Below are 20,861 nucleotides of genomic sequence, written 5' to 3'. Positions count from 1 at the left end.
ATAATTCAACCCTTTGGAAGCCTTTCTTGAGGCTCTATACAGCAAATTATCGCTTGAGTACGGGTTACGCGCTCTGTTTTATTTGTTCCTGGATTTTCATCATCATAATCGTTTATTAACCTTTAAAGGCTACTGTTTGGGCATTACATAAGGGGGAGCGAGAACAAGAGAAAGAAAACCCAGTAGTATAGTCATACCAGGTGAAATAATCAAGAGAAATAGAACACAGAACAGTTATTTTAATAGTTCAGAAATGTACAAGTGCAAGATATGTTTTCCAAAAGGAGGTCCTGTTGTCAAAGACTGTATTGGAGCCACACAGGGTCCCAAGAAAAGAACAGCTAGAGGATAAGTAATGTAATCTCTTCCTGTACATTTTAATATAAGTGTGCACCTCCGTTAAATTTTTCCTCGTGTTGAAAGCCAAGCCTTATAGTCGAGCTGTGCCTCATACATAAAGCTTTTTGAACTCTCTTGTAGGCTCTAAGCAGAAAATAATTGCAGGATATTATGGTCAATAGTATTGCACTGCCTGCTTAATTCAAGCTCACACTGCGTGTTCAAGGCAAAGCGCTTAGTAAGTAAGCCACAGCAGCGGACAGATTCGTGACATCCTTCAAAGCGCCTGATCCAGTATATAATCCCGCACACAGCTTAAAATCATTACTCAGGGACGTCATTCGCAAGAATCAGTTAAGGCAGTGGTCAGTGTTATACAAGTCGCGTAAAGTTTTTTTTAGGATTGAGAGGACTGGTACAGCAATACCAGGTTTCAGCTGTGCTTTTTTTTAATTTACAGAAATTGAATGCCTCTAGATGTGCGGCACGCTCTCAAGGAATGAAGCGGTCAAAAGCCCCATTAAAATGCTGAGTAGTGCATTCAGTAAAGAAAATGAAGCAGTTCGAACGCCACCGCCCAATGAATCAAGCCATTTCAGTTGAGGGTCAGTTGCTGGGCGTTATTGATGCGAAAACGTCAAATGGCTCGAAAGAAAAACAAAAACAAAACTGGCGCGTATCGTCTGGAGCAGCGAAACGACACATGAATTCCTATTGGCTGCGACGCTACGTCACGAACGTGCCTCGACGGTGCAGAGAGGGGGAAAGGGAGAGGGGGAAGCACCTGCTGCCGCACTAGCGCGCCAGGTGTAGCGTGAGGGGCGAGTGCCTCGTCGCGCAGGACGTCGATGGCATGCCACGCTGGCACCGCAGGCTGCTGCCGCGCTGCTGGCTCGGGCAGCACGTATCGCTATGGAACGCTACTCACAGCGCAAAACTCGAGGGACCGCTCAGCGGCGTCCAAGTGGAAATGAATGCTCTCACATTCCCAACTCGGAAGCAGTGCTTAGGTGTGCACAGACGTTTTTAATTACTGCGATATGATTGTACCACTTTTCATCACCCAGGAAACGCAAGCGGCGAGAGTGAGCTGCGAGATGAGGGACGCACAATTGATGGGAAAGGAAAATACTGACCGCGATTTCTTGGACTTTGGTGGCGCAACGAATTCATCAATGCTTTGATACGAGGCAGTGTTTACTTTTTTCCAACCTCTTATGGAATATGCCCAAAGCGTCGATGTTTTTCAAGACGCAGTAGTGACATTTCAGGACTGGTCGGCGAGATCTGTCAAGTTAACGAAATAATTATCGAACGAACATGGACTTAGCTCTGTGCACTGACGAAGAATCGCACTTTTCTTGAGAAATCATGAGATTGTACTAACAATGAAAGCAGAATCGTAAATGATAATCGTAAAGAATCGTAAATTGGCAACTGCATTAAAAAACGAGACAGCACAACACTGCAGAATTAGGCGATTAGTGGAGAAGTACACACAAAAACGTACAGAAACCATCGAGGATGATTGTTGACATAGTAAGCGAATAACCTAATGGTTCTAGAAAGGTATTGACTCTATTAAAGTAACAACGCTGTTGGAGTGAGGACAGTTACGCTAGATTAGGTGAGGTTAGAACAGCAGTCTTTGACTGACTGTAGGATCTGGCGCTACCGTAGGCGCGCCTCAAGAAAGCAGGCGAGTTGTCCTTCGCCGGCCGACGCGGCCCGCAACTAGGTCCGTCGAAATCACGCGTCCTTTGCGTTGGCGGTGAGAGTTCAACGACCATCAACTTCCGGGCACCGACGATCTCGAAAATGACCGAAATAGCCAAAGAATGCTATTGGTTTTCACATAGACACTGTGGACAGGATTGCTTATCGCAAGCTTTGTTAATCGCGCTTTTCGTACCTGACGCGAGCATCAACACACAACCCTAGCGGTATTCCATAATGATCATCCGTACATTCAAAACGCTTTATCGAATGCAGCCTGTATGCCGAATTATTCGTTTTTCTTTTGCGACTGCTGCGTTAAGACTCAGATATGCGGACTTTAGACAAGGCGAGCGATTTTAGTGCTCACAGCAGCTGTTCAAATCGACCGTTTTAGTTGAACTCCACATACGCTTCGCTCCGCTCAAATTTGACGCACTGAGGCACTGCGAGGAAGTGCGTAGTTTTCGCATTTTTTTATAAGCGCGTCTTGGCGAGACGCGAGCGACTACGCAATCAGCTCGGCTGAAAAACGACCGATGTTCCAGGTGGACGCGGGACGAGTTGCAAAATAGTGCGCGCCACCTTCGATGCTGCTGCTACTCCACAAAATGTGGTTAGAAACCAAAGCATACCCCCGCTATTCTTATCGGTCATATATCACCGCTTCTCGGCCACCTGAGGTGGAGTCCGTGCCCAATTAAAGTGCTTTTGCTCTGCCAATGCAAATTCTAGGCTAATTAGAAAATAAAAGTTGATTGTTCCTGACGAAAGTGTTACCTTCGGCTGAACATTGATGACGTTATCTGCAAAAAATGAGCTACAGCTTTCAGGTTTCATTCTAAAACCAGTAACACAAAGACGCACGTGGACCGCGTATTGGTACGGTAAAATTTGCCAACTTTTACAGTTTCGGTAGGAACACACCTTTCTTGCTCATGCGAAGGACATTTTATCAAACGGTTAGATCGGAGCGAGGGCAGCGATCCTCGTTCTGCTGCCGGCGTGAGTGTTGTGCGCATGCGCATTCGCGTTTGCGCTAAGAGGTTGTGCGGAGTGCTAGCACGGGCCGCGCTGACCAGAGCGGACCGTAAGCGCTCTACTAAAGCACCTTTATAAACAGTGCCGAAGTTTTGGCTATCGGCATCTTGCATTTACCTGTGGGATAACGGTGATGTTCCTTCGCAGCTTCCGGAGGGGAACGTCGGCGATATCCACGCCATCAATGAGGACTCGACCCTCTGAGGCTTTGAGCATGCGCAGAAGTGCGAGCACCAGTGAGGACTTCCCCGCTCCGGTGCGGCCCACCACTCCGACCTGAAAGCGTGTACATCAAACAACTGAAATCAAGCCAAAGCAGCTTCATTTTCTAAAAGAAGCACGGTTCGTCTGCCAGGTTAACAGTTGCATTCAGAACGCCGACAAAGACCCAGGAGACATTGTAAATGCCAGTGGAAGAAAGAAACGCAGCATTAGAAATCGTAATTATTTCGCAAACATTCTAAGGGTATTTCACAAATTATTGTACACTTTCGTTTCTCATAGCAAATAACGGGAAAATAAACCTTGCAATAGGCTGTGTTTATTCACTTCTGACTAAATATATAGGAAAACATTACGGCAGAACCTATCGGTCGAATACTGCGACGGCAAAGCGATTAGCATGCAAGCAATGCAACCACATACCGTATTGCGGAAGTCACGTTTATTTGAAACCTGTAGTGGACAATCTGAAGTACGCGAAAGAGACAGACACGTGCCGTCATGTGCTTTTTTTTGCGTCCTCGTCTGTGTGCGCTACAATGGTACTCCAAAATGCAACATCGATAAGTCCGCATTTATGCACTGAGATCTTTCTGCGACTGGCGCTGTTTCGGCAGCGTGCGACGGACCACGTTTCCAACACTGGTAAACATTTCTAAGACTCTTGCTTACCAAGGTCACTCATGAGCATGACGACGACACAATGACGGCGATGGATTGATGAAAAAGGAGTGTCGTCAATGCGCCGACCGAAGCTGTGTGACGCGACCTCATGAGGACGAAGACATGGTTATCCTGAAATGTTGCTTATGGGATAATGGCGCCAGCTTGCCGATAACGGCTTGAGGATAATGGGATGACGATGACCAGTGTATGACAATGATCGCATGACGACAATTGAATGATGAAGCTGGACTGACGACAATGGCACGACCAGGACGCTAGGACGCGGACGGTATGACAACGGATGCATGATGGCGACTGTTGGACGGCGATGTAATGGCGACACCAGCGTGACTAGGGCGGAAAAGTCAGTATTTCAACACGATTATAAAGAATAACAAAGAAGGAACGGGGTCGATAGTGTGACAAATGCGCTATGACGACCACGGCGTGATGACAATGTGATTACTTTCTGAGCCGATAACGATACTAAATCACAGCGTGACGATGACATGAGAACGGATTTGTGACGAAAATGGAATGCCGACTACGGCGTGACGAAGTTAGAATGATCACGACAGAATGAACACGAAGACACCACGATGTAGGCATGAGAACGTAGGCATGACGCCGACGTTATGGCGACTACTCAATGACGGAAACAGCATGGCAATGGTAAGGAAGGCAATGGGTTGACGACGAGTGTATGACGATGATGGCGTTACGACGACTGAATTAGGAAGGCTGTATAACGACGGTGGCGTGACGGCGACGGCATGACGGGAATGAAACGAGGAAGCTGGAGTGACGACGGGGAAACGACCACGACGCCCTCACCATGACATCATGACAAATAATGCATGACGACTCTATGATGACACTGGCACAACGAAAGACGGATCACAACATGGGATGACGACGATGCAATTAACCACCACGACGAAGAGGAAGGCGACGAAGTGTGCCACCAGCGGACGTCCTAATTTGTGAGTTTCCTCGCTTGACCTCAGCAATCAGTGGCCGAAATTCGGTCGACGACTTCCCGCCTCACCAGGCGGGAGGACTTTTTAGCCTCCAAGCCATACCAGCGGCTCCTACGGCTACCGAAGGAGTTGGCAAAGAAGAGACCCCGTTCCTCCCATCGCTTGCCTGATGCAAGTGGAGAGATGAATGCTACTGCAGAACAACAAGCGCCCGCTGTGCAACCAGCTGGCAATGACCACTTTAACCTTAGTGCGACAATGGATGCTGACCTCGAGGCGAACTCTCCCAAGAGAGCACATAGTGGCGATCATGAGCCGTACAGCGATGCCACAATAGTTGAAACCACCGACATGGAAGCGGAAGACGGATCTTTTACCACGGTGACGTACAAGAAATCACGCCAAGCGGGAATACCAGTGATTTTCAAGGTCACCGACCTGAGCGCGTCGTTTTGGAAAGTCAATCCAAACAAGTTGGCCAGTGAGATTATTACCACGGCAAAAGAGAAGGTACAATCATTTCGTGTAACGACGGAAAGTAACTTTTCCGTCAATGTGTCTTCTCTCGCTGCCTCTACAAGACTACTTGAGTTAACTCATGTTGCTGGCCTTGCAGTGGAACCATACGTGCCACCATCGTACACGAAAAATCTAGGAAAAATAAAACATGTTCCAAATCAATACGCTGAAGACCAGCTACTTGAGTACCTACAAGATAGCGGCATCATTTCTGTTAAGAGGCAGACAAGATGGCTCCGGCGAGAAGATGGAACAGTGGAACCACATGCACTTCGGAGCATCATCCTACAATTTTTGCCTGACAAACCATTGCCAACGCGCGTCCTACTTCGATTGACGAGTCATCCACTCGAATAATATTTGGAACCTGCAACTCGGTGCTACAATTTCCAGCGATTTGGCCATGTTGCTAAGTCCTGCCATGGCCAATTGCGATGCAAGATCTATGCGGGAGCGCACGATTATAAAGCCTGCACCTCTAGAAATCAACCCAATCGCGCCAACTGCAACGCAGACCACACAGCTTCATACGCCAGATGTCCCAAGTATCAAGCGGCTTCATTACTCAGGCGACAAGAAATATTACATGGTCCGACCCCGAAGCAAGGCTCGCCTCCTCCGAACTTAGATGCTGTCGACCCAGTGAACGCAGCTCCTCCGTTACAATCAGCAGAGCGCAAGAAAACGTATGCGATGGTGGCTAGTGGTTTACAGCAGATGAACGGCACACCAAGCAGGAAAGAGAGCCAAGGAAATACGTCGCCAATTGTTGTCGACCGCCAACATGTTTCTCAGCAGGCGTTCATCCCTTTGAGAACACAAGCACCTGCGCATGTCTCACTTGAAGCGGAATCATCTCAGCAGCATATGGTGATGTCTATGCTCTTTGTTGCGCTAAAAGCGATTCTGCGGGCGTTTCCTATGGCAAACAACCTTCCAGAGGTGAGCGCAGTTCTTTCGTTAGAACCGCTGGTACTACAAAAGTAGCTTACAACATAGCATAATGGCTCGCCAGATGGGTAACCGTTTTCGAAACACAACCGTATTTCAGTGGAATGCAAATGACATTCGATCTAACAGTGCAGACTTCAGGAAGCTTGTTTCGCAATACAGGTTCTCTGTTGTGTGTCTGAACGAAGCCGCAGACTGTAATTTTTGTCTTTCGAACTACGTAATATACTCATCTTCACGAACTCCGAACCGTAGCCGAACTATGTTATGCGTCAGACACGATCTACCTTCCAGTATTCTCTTCTCCTCGGACTCTAATGTTCCTGAGTTCGTTGCCTGTAAAGTTCGGTTTAAAAAGCTGCTAGTGATCATTGTTTGCGTTTACATGCAACCAGCATCGCGCGTTACTGAGTAAACTTTTATGCATTATTTTTTTTCAAAGGATTCAAGGACCAGTCCTATTCTGCGGGGACTTCAATGCTCATAACGTTCAATGCTCACTACCTTTTTAAGAGGCTACAATTACGCTAGTGGTCTTGACCTTACTATAGCCTCCCCTGCCCTTACGTGCGGTATTAGAGGGTGCACAAATTATGAGACACGGGGTAGTAACCACTACCCAATTCTCATAGCGCATCCCCTTATGCATCCGGCAAGATCACTCAGAGTAACTAAACTTACTAATTGGCAACTATTTCGACAATATAATTCTGCGGTACTGAACCAAGTAAATGACTTGGACACGTTCATTTCATCGGTACTAAGTAATTACTCCAGGGCTACGCGATACACAACTGTTTCGGAGGCACAAAACAGTGTCGACGCAGACTCTCCGTCTAACCAAGCGGTTAGACGGAGAGCCGAGCGTCGGTTTCGTCGTTCCGGACGGCTTGAACATTATCAAGAAAGTCAAGCTGCACACAGAAAATGTAACCGGGACATGCAAAAACTGGGAAAGCAACGGTGACGTCAGTTCTGTACGTCCCTTAGCCCCTTCACTCCCTTGCCGAAAATTCGGAGATTAATAAACGCCCTTGACCATCCGGTATCACAATGTAGTCCCTTCAAAAGCCTTGCTAAAGCTCTTGGCGTATCTGAATGCGAAATTGCAAACACGTTCTGCGCAACCCTAGTAGATTTCGCAAATCCTGTATCAATTCAAGATCAATCTATCTTTTCGGTGCAGCAACAGATTGAAAATGGTTGCAAGTTACCTCATACCCAGTTGGATATTCTGTTCTCTCTAAAAGAACTGCAGCACGCTCTCTTGAAGACACGCCAAAGAACAGCGACCGGTCCTGACAACATCTCTTATTGTACCTTGAAAAACCTTGGCCCAACAGGCACGTCCACTCTCCTACACGTCTTCAACAAGATGTGGGAGGAAGCACATGTTCCTATGAGTTGGAGGATCATTAACGTAGTCCCATTGCTAAAGTCTGGCAAAACACCACTGTCTCTTGACTCCTTCCGTCCTGTTAGATTAACGAGCTGTGTTTCAATGGTGATGGAAAAGATCATCGATATTAGACTGCAATGGTGGATAGAATCCAGCAGTTGTCTACCAGATCAAATGGCTGGCTTCAGAAAACGCAGGTGAACAATGTACTGCATGTTTGACTTGGTAACATTTGTTGACCACGAGATTAGCTGTGGGAACATTGCTGTTGTTGTGTAAATTGATATTAAGAAGGCCTTTCACTCGGTTAGTCATCTTCACGTTCTGCTTGGACTCACAACTGTCGGAGTGCATGGCCGAGTTCTCAAATGAATCGCTAACTTCTTGAAAGACAGAAAGATATATATAAATACAAATTACGGCCAGAACAACGCATACACAATACATAAAGGAGTTCCGCAAAGAAGTGTATTAAGTCCACTTCTCTTCAATGCAGCAATAGCAGGGTTACAAGCGGTTTCCAGCAGACATAAACATATCTATGTATGCTGATGGCATTTGCATATGGACATCGAACAAATCTCTAGAAGTTGTTAAGAATCGGTTGCAGGAAGCTTTGAAAGCAATAGGTTATTATTTAAGAGAACCGGGAATGAAGATATATTACGCCAAATCAGCGGTTCTGCCTTTCACAAGAAAAAAGGTTAGAAATTTTGGTCTTTCAACAGATGGCCATGTGATCGAGCTGGTTCGAAAACATCGTTTTCTCGGCGTGACTTTAGACCACTAGCTTCGATGGCCGTCCTGGAGGACCAGAATTTGACCACCCTGGAGGACCAAATTAGTTTATTTATAAATGTTCTCCGCAGAATCGCAGGCACGAAGTGGATTGGAACAACTGCATCCCTGCTTCACGTCCACTCCGCACCTGTGCGTCAGGGAATTGTTTACTCCGCCCCTATATTTCGCAAATTATCTGCGACGTCCCTCCGTCGGCTGCAGCTATTGTAGGCTCGGAGTTTGCGAGTGTGCCTAGGAGTCCCGCAAGCTACGTCCAGTCACCTCCCTATTTTAGAAGCGCGGGAACCGCATTTCACGGTGATTCGCAACCTGGAAACATGCCGACATCTCTTCACAATTTCTGCTCAGCATTTTGCACACCCCCTTCTCTCTCTGATAGAGAACCGTCCGGGTGCAGAGATACACGCCTTGTTTCAAGAGCATAAATCACGACTTCCACGATCATATTTTTTTTTGGCATTCCGACCTCTGCTACCCACCATGGCTTCTGCAAGCGCCGAAAATAGAAACATGAATCGAAGGGCTTAAAAATAAAAGCGACGTTTCTACATTAGCAGCAAAACAATTAGCGCTACATCACTTGTTTGACGACTACCAGGAATCTATTCACGTCTACACGGAGGGTTCTGTAGTCAAAGGAAGTGCGACTGCAGCTTTTGTTATACCATTCTTAGAGGTAGAGTATCCTTGTCGACTAAGACACACGTCGTCACCAACAGTAGCGGAATTAGTGGCAATTCTCCAAGCCACTCATTTTATCAAAAGATATGAGACACCAACAAAGTGGATAATTTGCACGGACTCTTTATCGGCTTTAGGATGTCTTGAAGATGTTGATGACAGCCAGTCCCACGCACGAATAACATGCGCAGTACTGAACAGTTTAATTCAGGCTAATGAAAGGAAACATGAAGTGATATTACAGTGGGTCCCGGGCCATGCTGGTATAGCAGGCAACGAGCTAGCGGACTCATTGGCAAAATCAGCCCATAAAGATGCAGAAATTGAACTCATCCCTCTATCACCAATGGCCACAAAATGGATAATGAGAGTACTAAAGAAAGTCTTGTGCATGCCAACGTGGTTTAATGAAAACACTAAGGAATCAATACTTTACGAAGCAGACCCTCAGCTCGAACACGAACTGGATGTACAACTTTCTGAAAGTACACCAAAGGCACCAAACGTTTCATGCATCGCATCAAACGGGCTCCTTCCCCGGCTTGCTCCTGTGGGCACGACGATGAGGATGTTCGCCATCTACTCCTCGAATGCGCCATATACGAGATGCAAAGACGGCAGTTAGAACAAGACAACCTCCATTGATCCTCACCGGCATTTCTCACTCGCAATATTGCTGGGCCCCTGGCCATCGAAAATAGCACAGCGAAAAACATTGAACGCACTTGAACATTTTTATGAAGACGCAGGCATCCTTAACAAATACTAGGTATTGCACTGAATAATCACACGATCTCACTATAACGTTCTTCCATTATTTGTAATTATTAGTGCTTGTATATTACGTGTTACACATTCTTTTTTGTGCGTGAATTGTATTAACACTGCGTAACGCCTCAGCTGTTTATATGATCATCGAAGTCTACATCACGGCCGTTTGTGTGTGTTTCTGACATTGTTTACGAACACGTTGTGGTAAAACTTGCATTTGACTTTTCTAGTGTTATGTGTGATAGCGCGACGCCGTGTTCTGACGTCATCGCGGTCTTGAAAGCACCAAGATTCCGTGCTGCCTTATCACGCCTCTCGGGCCTATATATATTCCTGCGTACTGTTCAATAAACGTTCTTCGTTCGTCGTCCATGTCTGGCGTCAGTCATATCATCTGGCGACGAGGCACTACGCCCACGCGCGGAGCTGGCTCGGCACTGCGGAATCAACGTTCTACACGGAAAGACCAGCCAGAGCACCCGGAATGTTCGTCGACCGTCGACTGAGCTGTACATGTTCAAGGAGCACGACAGCCAACGGAGGTGTTGACAGAAGTCCAGTGCAAGTGCCGATGGGACGAAGTGACTACCTAGGACGCAACGTGTGATGAGTACTGTCAAAATGCCTTCTTACGGGAAAATGGCGGAGTTTGATGCTAAAACTGAGAACTTCGAGTCATACGTGGAACGTTTTGAACTTTTTGTCAGCGCGAACGAAATCGCTGAGGGAAAAAAACTATTTTTGACAGTTATTGGCGCAGAAGCTTATGGGGTGCTGAAAAATCTGAGTGTTCCGAAAACGACCGCCGAACAAACGTAAGCTGAGGTACAGCGGTTGCTTAAAACCCATTACTGCCCGAAAAGCTCTGTCATTGCCGAACGTTGCAAGTTCAATCGCCGCGTGCAACTAGAGGATGAAGGTGTGGAAGAGTTTATTGTTGAACGGAAACACTTGGCCTGGAAGTGCGACTTTGGCACATTCTTGCAATATGCGTTACGGGACAGATTGGTTGCAGGCTTGCGGAATGAGCAAAGCCAACACGCATTGTTCACTACAGAGGAATTAACATTTGAGGGGGCGTGCAAAATTGCATTGGATCGGGAGCTGGCGGCAAAAGACGCCACTATAATGCAAACAAGTGAAGCAAACTTATCGCTACATTATTTGCAGACTAAGAGTAAGAGCGCAAGAAACGAAAAGATGGCGAAGTCTCCTGACCAGGTGTCAGTAAAAGCCTCTTGTGAAAGATGTGGCAGGAAGCACGAATCGCAGAAGCGTTGGTACAAAAATTTTAAATGCCGTTAGTGTTCAAAAATCTGTCACTTGCAGAAAATGTGCCCTAAGGCAAAGCTCCTGAATACAGTGTATGACCCTAAGGACGAGGGAGAAGAGTTAGACGTGCACCATTTTAAAAACTTGACGCGATCAAGTTACGAAGTAAATGTTCAAGTGGAAAGCAAGCCATTGAGAATGCAGATCGACACTGGCGCGGCTATTTCAATTGTTCCTGAGAGTGTGCACAATTCTGTCTTTCCGCACGTGAAGTGCGTGCCCACTAGCATGTCATTGCGCACGTACACGGGAGAGCAGTTATCTTTGAAAGGCTGCTGTGACGTATCAGTCGTCTACGGTAATCAGAACATCAATCTGCCCCGTCTTCGTATCGCGCGATAACGGGAGGCGGCTGCCTGCCATGCTAGGTCGCAACTGGCTTGAGCGCCTTCAGTTAGAGTGGCAGCTGATCGGCCACATTTCGGGAGAAAGCCGCGTCGAAGCACTGCGTGAAAAATTTTCATCGGTGTTCTCGGGCACGTTGGGGACAGTACGTAATTTCGAGGCGAAAATGGTGCTAAAACAGAATGCTGCTCCCGTTTTCAGTCGCGCACGGTCAGTTCCCTTCGCGCTGCGGGAAAGAGTAGAAAAAGAACTCGGCCAAATGGTAGCGACGGGCATGCTTCGGCAAGTTCCACACAGTGACTGGGCAACACCGGTTGTTGCGGTGCAGAAGAAAGATGGCAGCCTGCGGATGTGCGGGGATTATAAAGTTACGGTAAACCCAGTGTTGAAAACCGAACGCTACCCGCTACCAAGACCAGAGGACTTGTATTCAACACTAGCAGGTGGAAAGACACTTTGTGTGCGCTATCTTTCTGCAGCATACCAGCAAGTACCGCTCGCTTGAGAAGCCAGACCATTTTTGACCATTAATATTCGGTTGGGACTTCTTGAATTTCAACGCCTTCCGTACGGTGTGGCGAGCGCTCCAGCCACTTTTTAAGCCCCGATGGATGAAGTCTTGAAGGGCATTCCGAGAGTTGGATGCTACATTAATGACGTCATTGTAACAGGGTCAGACATGGATGACTGTCAAAAGACGCTTGAGCGTGTCTTGCAGAGATTGTGTGCCTTCAACATAACACTGAATGTCGACAAGTGTCGTTTCTTTCAAAGATCAGCGACTTTTTTGGGTCACAAAGTGACTGCAGAGGTCATTTACCCTACTGACGCCAAAGTACAGGCAATTCTGGAAGCGCCGGAGCCAAGTTCACTCTCCTAACTGAAGGCGTATCTGGGAATGTTGAATTAATCAAAATTTTTGGATAACGTGTCCACTGTCGCACAGCCACTTTACCAGCTTCTAAAGAAAAATCAAGAGTGGTCATGGACTACAGAATGTCGCGACTCGTTCCAATCCACCAAAAAGCTGTTCACAAGCAGCAAAGTGTTCACGTTCTACGATGACAATACGCCTATCGGCATGCTTTGCGACGCCTCATCTTATGGCCTGGGCGCTGTTATCTTTCATGAGACGCCAGACGGCAGCGAACGTCCCATGGCTTTTGCCTCCCGAACGCTGACAGCTGCGGAAAGGAAGTACCCGCAATGTGAGCGTGAAGCCTTGGCTTTAGTTTTTGGGTTGAAAAAATTCCATCGGTATTTATACGGCCAGGAATTTACTTTACACCGACCATCAGCCATTGCTGGGAATCCTTGGCCAGGACAAGCCAACGCCTACTTTGGCCGCAGTGCGCATGCAGCGCAGGGCCATGATGCTTGCTGCCTACCGTTATCGGCTGAAGTACGCAAAGGCAAGAACCTGGACGTAGCGGATGCGCTCTCCATACAACCGCAGGCTGAGAAGGAAACTGATGCTGCAGAGGAATGCTTGGCAGTGTTCGAGAGCCTGCCGTTATATGCTGCAGATGTTGTTAAGGCCACAAAGCGCAACTTGACTTCGAGTCGTGTGTCTGAATACACATGAATGGTTGGCCAAACCAATACCCTGAAGAACTGAAGGCATATCGCGTGCGTTGTTATGAATTGTCCCTTGAGCAAGGGTGCCTAACATGGGGTACTCGGGTAGTAATACCGAATCAGTTAAGAGAACGGATGTAAGACTTCCTTCATGACGAGCATCCTGGCAGCACTCGCATGAAAATGCTAGCCAGAAGCTTTGTATGGTGGCCGGGTCATGATCAAGCCATCGAGATGTACGTCAGGAAATGCAAAATCTGCCACGCAGTCCAACCAGCTGGCCAACCCGTGCCGCTCCATCCGTGGGGCTACCCGTCAAAGTGTTGGGCACGAGTTCACGTTGATTTTGTATGCAACAATTCTGGTATGTTGCTTGTTTTAGTTCTTTTTCTAAATGGGTGGAAGTTTGGCCGATGTCCTCAACGTCTACCACAAAGACGGTTGAGAGACTACGAAATGTCGTTGCAGCCTACGGGCTGCCTGAAACGTTAGTCAGCGACAACGGGCCTCAGTTCAAGTCTGTTGAGTTCTCGGACTTCTTAGAGCGCAATGGAGTGAAGCATGTCCGTGCCCCGCCATATCACCCTGCGTCCAATGGTGCGGCGGAGCGCACCGTGCAGACGATAAAACGGGTGCTGTTAAAGCAAGTCACGGAGCGGGATGGCACTCGCGTGCGATCGCTTCAGGAGTGTGTGGATAATTTTCTTTTCGCCTACAGAAATACACCAAGCAGTGTGACGGGGCAAACACCGGCACAGTTGTTTCTAAGGCGTCAACCGCGCGCGAAACTTTCTTTGCTCAAGACCAGGTTTGTCGGTGACATGCGGCAAAAGCAAGCTGACATGGAAAAACAAGCGTGATGTGTCGCGTGGTGCTGATCGTGTTTCGCGAAGGTGATCGCGTGTACGTGAAGACGGTGCGAGGCGAACACGCCTCTTGGGAGGCAGGTGTGGTTCAACAAGTTGCGAGTGCTGTGACATACGTTGTGGAAGTGCACGGGCATCTTCGATTCACCCACGCCGACCATCTACGCCCGCACCATGCTGATCCAGCGGCAGCCCCAGAGCCGCCAGTTGCAACAGAACCGTCAAATTCTCTGCCTCTACTCAGCGGTCCGTTACCTAATGAAAGGGCTCAATCAGCTCGAGTACCATAAGAACAGAGTCCGACTACTCTTCAACCTCCTCTAGTGGTGACGTACTGCCGACCTCTGTTATTACAGACCTCGCACCACAGCAAAAACCAGGGCAGCTGCAAGCGTCAGAGCCAACGCCTACAAGTGCAGACTTGGCACCACTGCAAAACCCAGGGCAGCTGCAAGTGTCAGAGCCAACGCCACCTATAAGGGAAAAGCCAATCCTTCGCAGAAGCTCTCGTTTGCGCAAGCAACCGGATCGGTTCAGATACGAGAGCTTTTAAGTAGAGCCTGTGGTGGGGAAAGAAATGTGATAGCGCGACGCCGTGTTGTGACGTCATCGCGGTCTTGAAAGCACCAAGATTCCGTGCTGCGTTATCACGCCTCTCGGGCCTATATATACTCCTTCGTGCTGTTCAATAAACGTTCTTCATTCGTCGTCCATGTCTGGCGTCAGTCATATCAGACTTTTATACTGTTATGTTCATAGGCGTATAGGACTGTGCTGTGGCTTTGTGACCGTATGAACTGATTTCTTTTCGTTTTCCTACATATTTTTTTATATTGTTTCCGCCATGAGAAAAGGAGTAGCCGTCACCATTATAAGGTGACTACGTATCTTTCTTTTATTTTCATTTCAATAAAAAAGGATCACCACAAGAGTATCGCGGCCAGGTGACGGTGTCGCTATAGCTCTATAGCGCAAAGCTATGGCTAAGCTATACGGCAACTCGGTTCTCTGAACCTGCGTAGAAGGCGTGACGACGACTGCATCACGAGAGTTATAAGGCGAAGGTTTCATGAAGACGATGAAACGGCCACGACGGCCTCGCGCCGTGAACTGAGCTGGTAGATAACTAGGGTTGGCGTAAAAGTCTAGATAGATAAACAGTCTCAAAACGCGGAAGCAACCAAGGTACGCTAATCGCATTGAAATGAACGTGTAACACTAGCACAAATAAACATAAAACGGCCCGGCAATAACACCCCACAACTTGAATGTCTGTAGTTAGGCGAAATGTACCCCTAACAGAGTTTCTTGAAGATGCTTCAAAAGTTTGATTTGGTTGCTGGTAATGAGCATATTGGCGGTGAGGAGTTACGGAGTCGCCATCTATCGGATGCGCCTCGATGGCGTAGGATGAGGGATCACGCGGCGCGCTCCTCATAAGTTTCGCTGCCAGCGCTCACTGAAAACACCACGCACGAGCTCTCCTGGACATTTCTGTAAGTACTTTCGAAACGAGAGAAGTTTTTACTGTCTAAATAATAATCTTGGGCAAACTGAAAGCACAGAATCGTTTACGGACGCTATCTCTTTACTGAATACGTACAGCGAACGCCACTGCGAGCGGTCGCCGCGATGGAGTCTCCCGAACCGGCTTCTTGCGTGAAAGGTAGGTAAACGCTGAGAGCAAACTATGTGAAATACGTTCTTATAGTGTTTGTATAACTAAATGGAGCGTAATAGAATGAAGCCTCAATGCAGCGATCGCACATATTCGCAACGACCGACTGCGCGTCTGCATGCTTGACCGCGCACTGTTTCGCTTTCGCCGCGTGCTCGTTTGCACACCGTGCCATGAGCTTTAGGCCGCAGAACAGGAGCATTTGACAGTACACAAGCAGCCATTGTTGCGTGGGCGCTATCACAGCTGTTCAAAAGTAATTTCATTGTAGAGACTTCGACGCCTACGGGGACAGTGATGTGCCGTCGCGACGATTTAATCTTTTTTTTTTTCTTCTAAATTCTTGGACGTTTCAATAGTGTTTCTCGAGTTGCGTCGCACTGCATGTTTATCGGTGTTCTGAGCGCACGATTTCCCGCTGCTTCTTATTTTTTTTTTAATTCAGTGCATTAATTCATAACACAAACACGAACATATGCCGTGCTTTTTTTAATATGCTTCTTACCGCTCCCTTTCCACTCCAGTGAGCCTGCCAGTATCTATAGCATCGACAAGTTCATAGACCAAACGGTCATGACATTAGCCGGGCAGTGACTCGGGCGAGCGTCTCAGTGCGCGTTTTCCGAACATCGCAGACCCGGCGCCGTAGCAGAAAACTTCCTCGCGTTTGTGCTTGCTGCATATCAGAGTTGTAGCCGACGACTGTTTGCCGGTTGTATGTTTCGCGAGCGAAGCTTCACGCAGCTTCTTGTCCAGTGGCTACGTGTTAGTAAGACTGACACCGGGCTCCGTTGCGTACGTCCGGCACTGCGGCATCGAGCAGTAGCCTACCATGTTGCGCGCCTTCAAAGGCAGCCACTACCTATTGTAGTGCTTTCAAGCGTTGTAAAGGAGGCACTCGAAGCGGGAAAATCTCGCCGCTAAATGAGGACCGCAGCGTACGAGGGAATTTAAACTTTCGTTTTCAGCTCGCTTCGGTGCTCCCGAAGCAGCCGACGCGGCCGCTATGTCCACGTGATCCCTCATAGGACGTCACGCCGACGGTGGCGCCAGCTTTTACAGTGGTGGAGCTCGAGGTGAATTGTGTGCTAAAGATTTGAACTAGCATTGCAATAAAAAAAAATAATCTGCACGCATCAAGCTTGAGGACATTGAGTAAGTGAAATAGTAGCTTGCGATTGAAGGAAGCTGAATTTTCTGAAAATTGCCGTGTCCAGCATGGAAGTACTAAAATCAGTTGAGTTATGGAACTCGTAAAAATAAGGAATTATATCGTATATTTCGAGGGTAAATTTCTCCCCTAGAACCTACAGCCAGAACGTACCAGCGTAGGAATCATTTCTGCAAAACAATCACCTGATCAATATTGTTCTTTCGTGTCGAGGACAGACAAGAATGGAATGGTTTAAATGTAACGAAAAGAAAGCTTAATATAACTGGGCTATAATTTCAAGGGTATTAACGTGCGGTGAGCAGACAGTATGTCCGCACAGACACTTGCACACAAAGCCATGATGATAATGTCATAGCCCAATTGGTGGTATTAAAAAGCTTGGGAAAATGTTAAAGTCGGGCTGTTTTTAGGTTTTTAACTTCACTTCGCTGAGCACGTGCATTCTTTGACAAGAAGTTCATTACGTTTACGTACAAAGTTGTTTTTGTCATTGCCAGCAATGCCACGCTGTTAAACATCAGCATATACACAAGCGAGCAGCTTGCTTGCATTTAAAATGTCATTTACGCATAAGCTAAAGAACAGTGGCCACAATGCGCTTCATTGGGACAGTCAGCTAACTATAGGTAGGAAGGATTAATGGGGCTTGTGTTCTCGTACACACTGTTTCCAATAATTAAACAACACACCTAAAAGCTCCGCGACGTAGTCCCCCATCATGACAGCTTCTTTGCCAAAATGATATTGTTAAGACAGTCAATGTCTGTACACATAACCATAGAAAAAGTACGCTGCGTCTTCGTTCCGCGTCATGTATGTCGTATGCGGTCAGCAATGCTAGTTCTCTGTGGAGCATATAAGACAGGCATCATGACAATTGCTAAACCCTCTTGAAAATGGCCAAAGGATTGGTAGGAGTCTTAAGTTAGCTGCTGTGTGTTTGTCGCTACATTTATAGATGAGAAAGATTATGGCTACTTTTGCTGTACAAAGAAGCGTTTCTGATAAACACCATATAGCCCAAATACCATTCAACATCGAGAAAAAAAAACGTTTGCCTTTAATGCTGGCCACAGTGCGTAAATTCATGTCTAAATTCACGCTAACATATTAAGATATATTTGAGGTAAAAATAACTATTTTAGGAAATAATTATTAAGCAAATGGTTTTCACAACTCACAAGGGAAACTCCCCCACAGCGTGTCAAAACGCTGCTACGGGGTTTGCTTTACGTTTCGCAAGTTTAAACCAAAATGTTATGGTATCGAAGTGAGCGTATCAATAATGAGGCATTCTGCTTCGTGTCGGCCTACGTGAAATATATGAGTTATAAGTGATGTTATAACCGCTATTATATTTCAATACGTGTATTTATAAGTAATTATTTTCAGCCGCTTTGTTTTTTCATGGGCTCATAAAAACCGCGTAAACTTCCCATTACTATCAGAAATGACTTTAGGCGCGAAAGCTAAGACGCGGACAATAGTATAGAAGACACCGACAGGCGCACAGGTGTCTTTTATACTCAGTCCGCGTCTTATTTTTTGCGCCGAGAGCCATTTCTAAAAGCCATGTACCGACTAGCCCCGCAGCAGACGTTACTCCCCGTTTCTAAGTGTTGTTTGAAAATATGCTGGTAACAAAATTTCCAAACTGCAGCGCAATGTTCCTATCTCGATACTGCTTACACGTGCCAGATGTACGGAAATAATAGATCGGCAGTGGAACGCTTCCATGGCTTCCCTTTCGTTAAGTCGCTCGTTTAGTGCGGCGCAGAATGCATGTAAAATACTACTAATGCTAAGTTGTTTTGTGCAAATCATGTTAAATGTTATCAGCATCTCGAGGTCCCATCAAATATGGTGCACATCTTGTTCGCATTAGCCCACATCTTTCTTGGCACCCTCCAGTTTAGTTGTGCTGTTTGTGCGGAGTTCACATGCACTGTGCGTTTATCACGTCGTTTCATCTGTTTTACGCGAATGTGTGAGCATTACTGCTGGTTAAGGAAAACACGTCACTTTTTCTAGTCTGATAATACTTAGCGTTTCTATGCTAATCAACTATTATCAAAATACAGATCCAAGTTCTTGCGTGTATAGAGGTGCACAAGTGCTTCATACTTTTGCTCTATCGTTGTTGCCAGAATTCCTATAAAATAGCGGTTGGGTGTTACTTGTCCGTGAGCAGAGTTATTGCTACTAAACTGACGCGCATTCGTGCTGCAAGACTGGAAAACATACCTTTTCCTTGTGTTTAACGAGAAATGTGATGCCTCTGAGCACATTGGGCAGAACACCTGGCTTGTACGATGCAGAAAAGTCCTGGAATTCGATTTTTCCTTCCTTGGGCCAGTTGCACAGGGACTGCTCTGTCTTCTGGGTGGCCGGAGCACCACTCTGCGCGGGAAACACCCTTAGCTGAGACAAACGTTCATTCGAATTATTGGTATGGTGGCTTCCCAACTAGATGTTATTTTAGAAAAAGTGACTGCTACACAAATATTTATCATTAACTGTGCACTGAGCCCTCTAGAGAAGAGAATAATCTCTCTTATTTTGTTACGCGAAATCAACTTTTAGCTACATTTACCATTAGGAACCAAAAATTATTACCTGGTTCATATTCCACTGTGTATGGAAAGATGTGCATTGTAGACCATTCTGGGATTTGATGGCTTGGGCACTTAAAAAAACCCGTATAGCGTAATATACCACCGACTTATTATTGCAATGCTCCAAGCCTATCTGAAAGCACGGTAGAGGACACACATAAAAGATAGGTTGTTGGAATAATCAGAAGGTGGCTAGGCTGCATAGGACAATTGAGGCACGTGCAGTCCAGCTATGGGGCCTCGCCTGCTGTTGATAATACGCACATATAATTTTTGTTCTGAAATGTTCAGATAATGGACTGACTTTTATCCTATAGCAAAGCATACATGCTCATATAGCAAAGTTAGCCATCTCTATCCTGTTCTTTTTTTGTTTACTGGAGCATCGTTTCTATCGCAGCCTCAAGGTATATTTAGATCTTACTTTTTTCCCATGAAGGTGAAGTGCTTCCTCTACGTTTCCATTTTGACGAGTACTTTGCCTGTGGGCATGACACGTCGACAAAGAGTGAGTTCGCACGAAACGCGCCGAAAACTTCTCACCTCCACTGGAAGTTCTGCGAACTCCAGACAACGTTCAAACGAGACGTTCATCTGAAGTACGGTGAACATCATCATGCAGAGCGACATCAACGAGAGCGGGACCTGGGCAAAAGCAAAAAAAAAAAAACAAAAATAGGAGTAAAGGATTTGCTTTCTTGCGTTCTCATTCATGCACACAAATATTTTCTAAATGTCCTGAAGTGGTGCTTGTGACATAAGGACACCCACCTTTGTTTAACTGGGTGAAGACGTACAATACTGTGTTCAATACTATCGGTTTTTATGTTAGTTTAAGCACTTCTACCTCTGGCGTGCAGAGTTAGCGCAGAATGTGTTGGCATATTGTCTGTAGTTGTCCAAATAACTGTTCCGTTCTTTGGTCACCTTTTCTTTTCAGTGCAAAACAAACCGTCTTTCTTTTTATTCATGTTTTTTCTTGGTGTTCCCATGAGTCAAGTGCGCTGTAGCAGCAGAAAACATGAAATGCTTCGTTGCTTAGTTATCGTCATCGGTTTGCAAGTTTTATTGCGCGTACAGTACAACGCGATACCTCGCACTTGGATGCGCATCAATCGGTGCGTGCCAGGCTACGCTCAGGTGAGAAACCACCGAGGCTGAAGTCGCAAGCATCGTGAGCGGTCCGC

The 20,861-nt window shown here is 46.6% G+C and overlaps 1 protein-coding gene across 1 annotated transcript in view; it reads right to left on the bottom strand.

Annotated features, from left to right (window-relative positions):
- Positions 1 to 20,861, bottom strand: part of LOC126527886 (ATP-binding cassette sub-family C member 2-like) — a gene marked incomplete at its 5' end in the record, with an annotated part of 78,474 nt that overhangs the window by 13,111 nt on the left and 44,502 nt on the right. Inside the window, 3 exons of the mRNA XM_072284581.1 lie at positions 3,214 to 3,372; positions 19,304 to 19,459; positions 20,218 to 20,319. Coding sequence (XP_072140682.1) covers positions 3,214 to 3,372; positions 19,304 to 19,459; positions 20,218 to 20,319 — 417 coding nt within the window. The remainder of the gene's footprint in view (positions 1 to 3,213; positions 3,373 to 19,303; positions 19,460 to 20,217; positions 20,320 to 20,861) is intronic.

Source organism: Dermacentor andersoni, chromosome 9 (genome assembly GCF_023375885.2).
Source record: "Dermacentor andersoni chromosome 9, qqDerAnde1_hic_scaffold, whole genome shotgun sequence".
Lineage (NCBI taxonomy): Eukaryota > Metazoa > Arthropoda > Arachnida > Ixodida > Ixodidae > Dermacentor > Dermacentor andersoni.
This window is presented reverse-complemented; position numbering and strand designations above follow the sequence as displayed.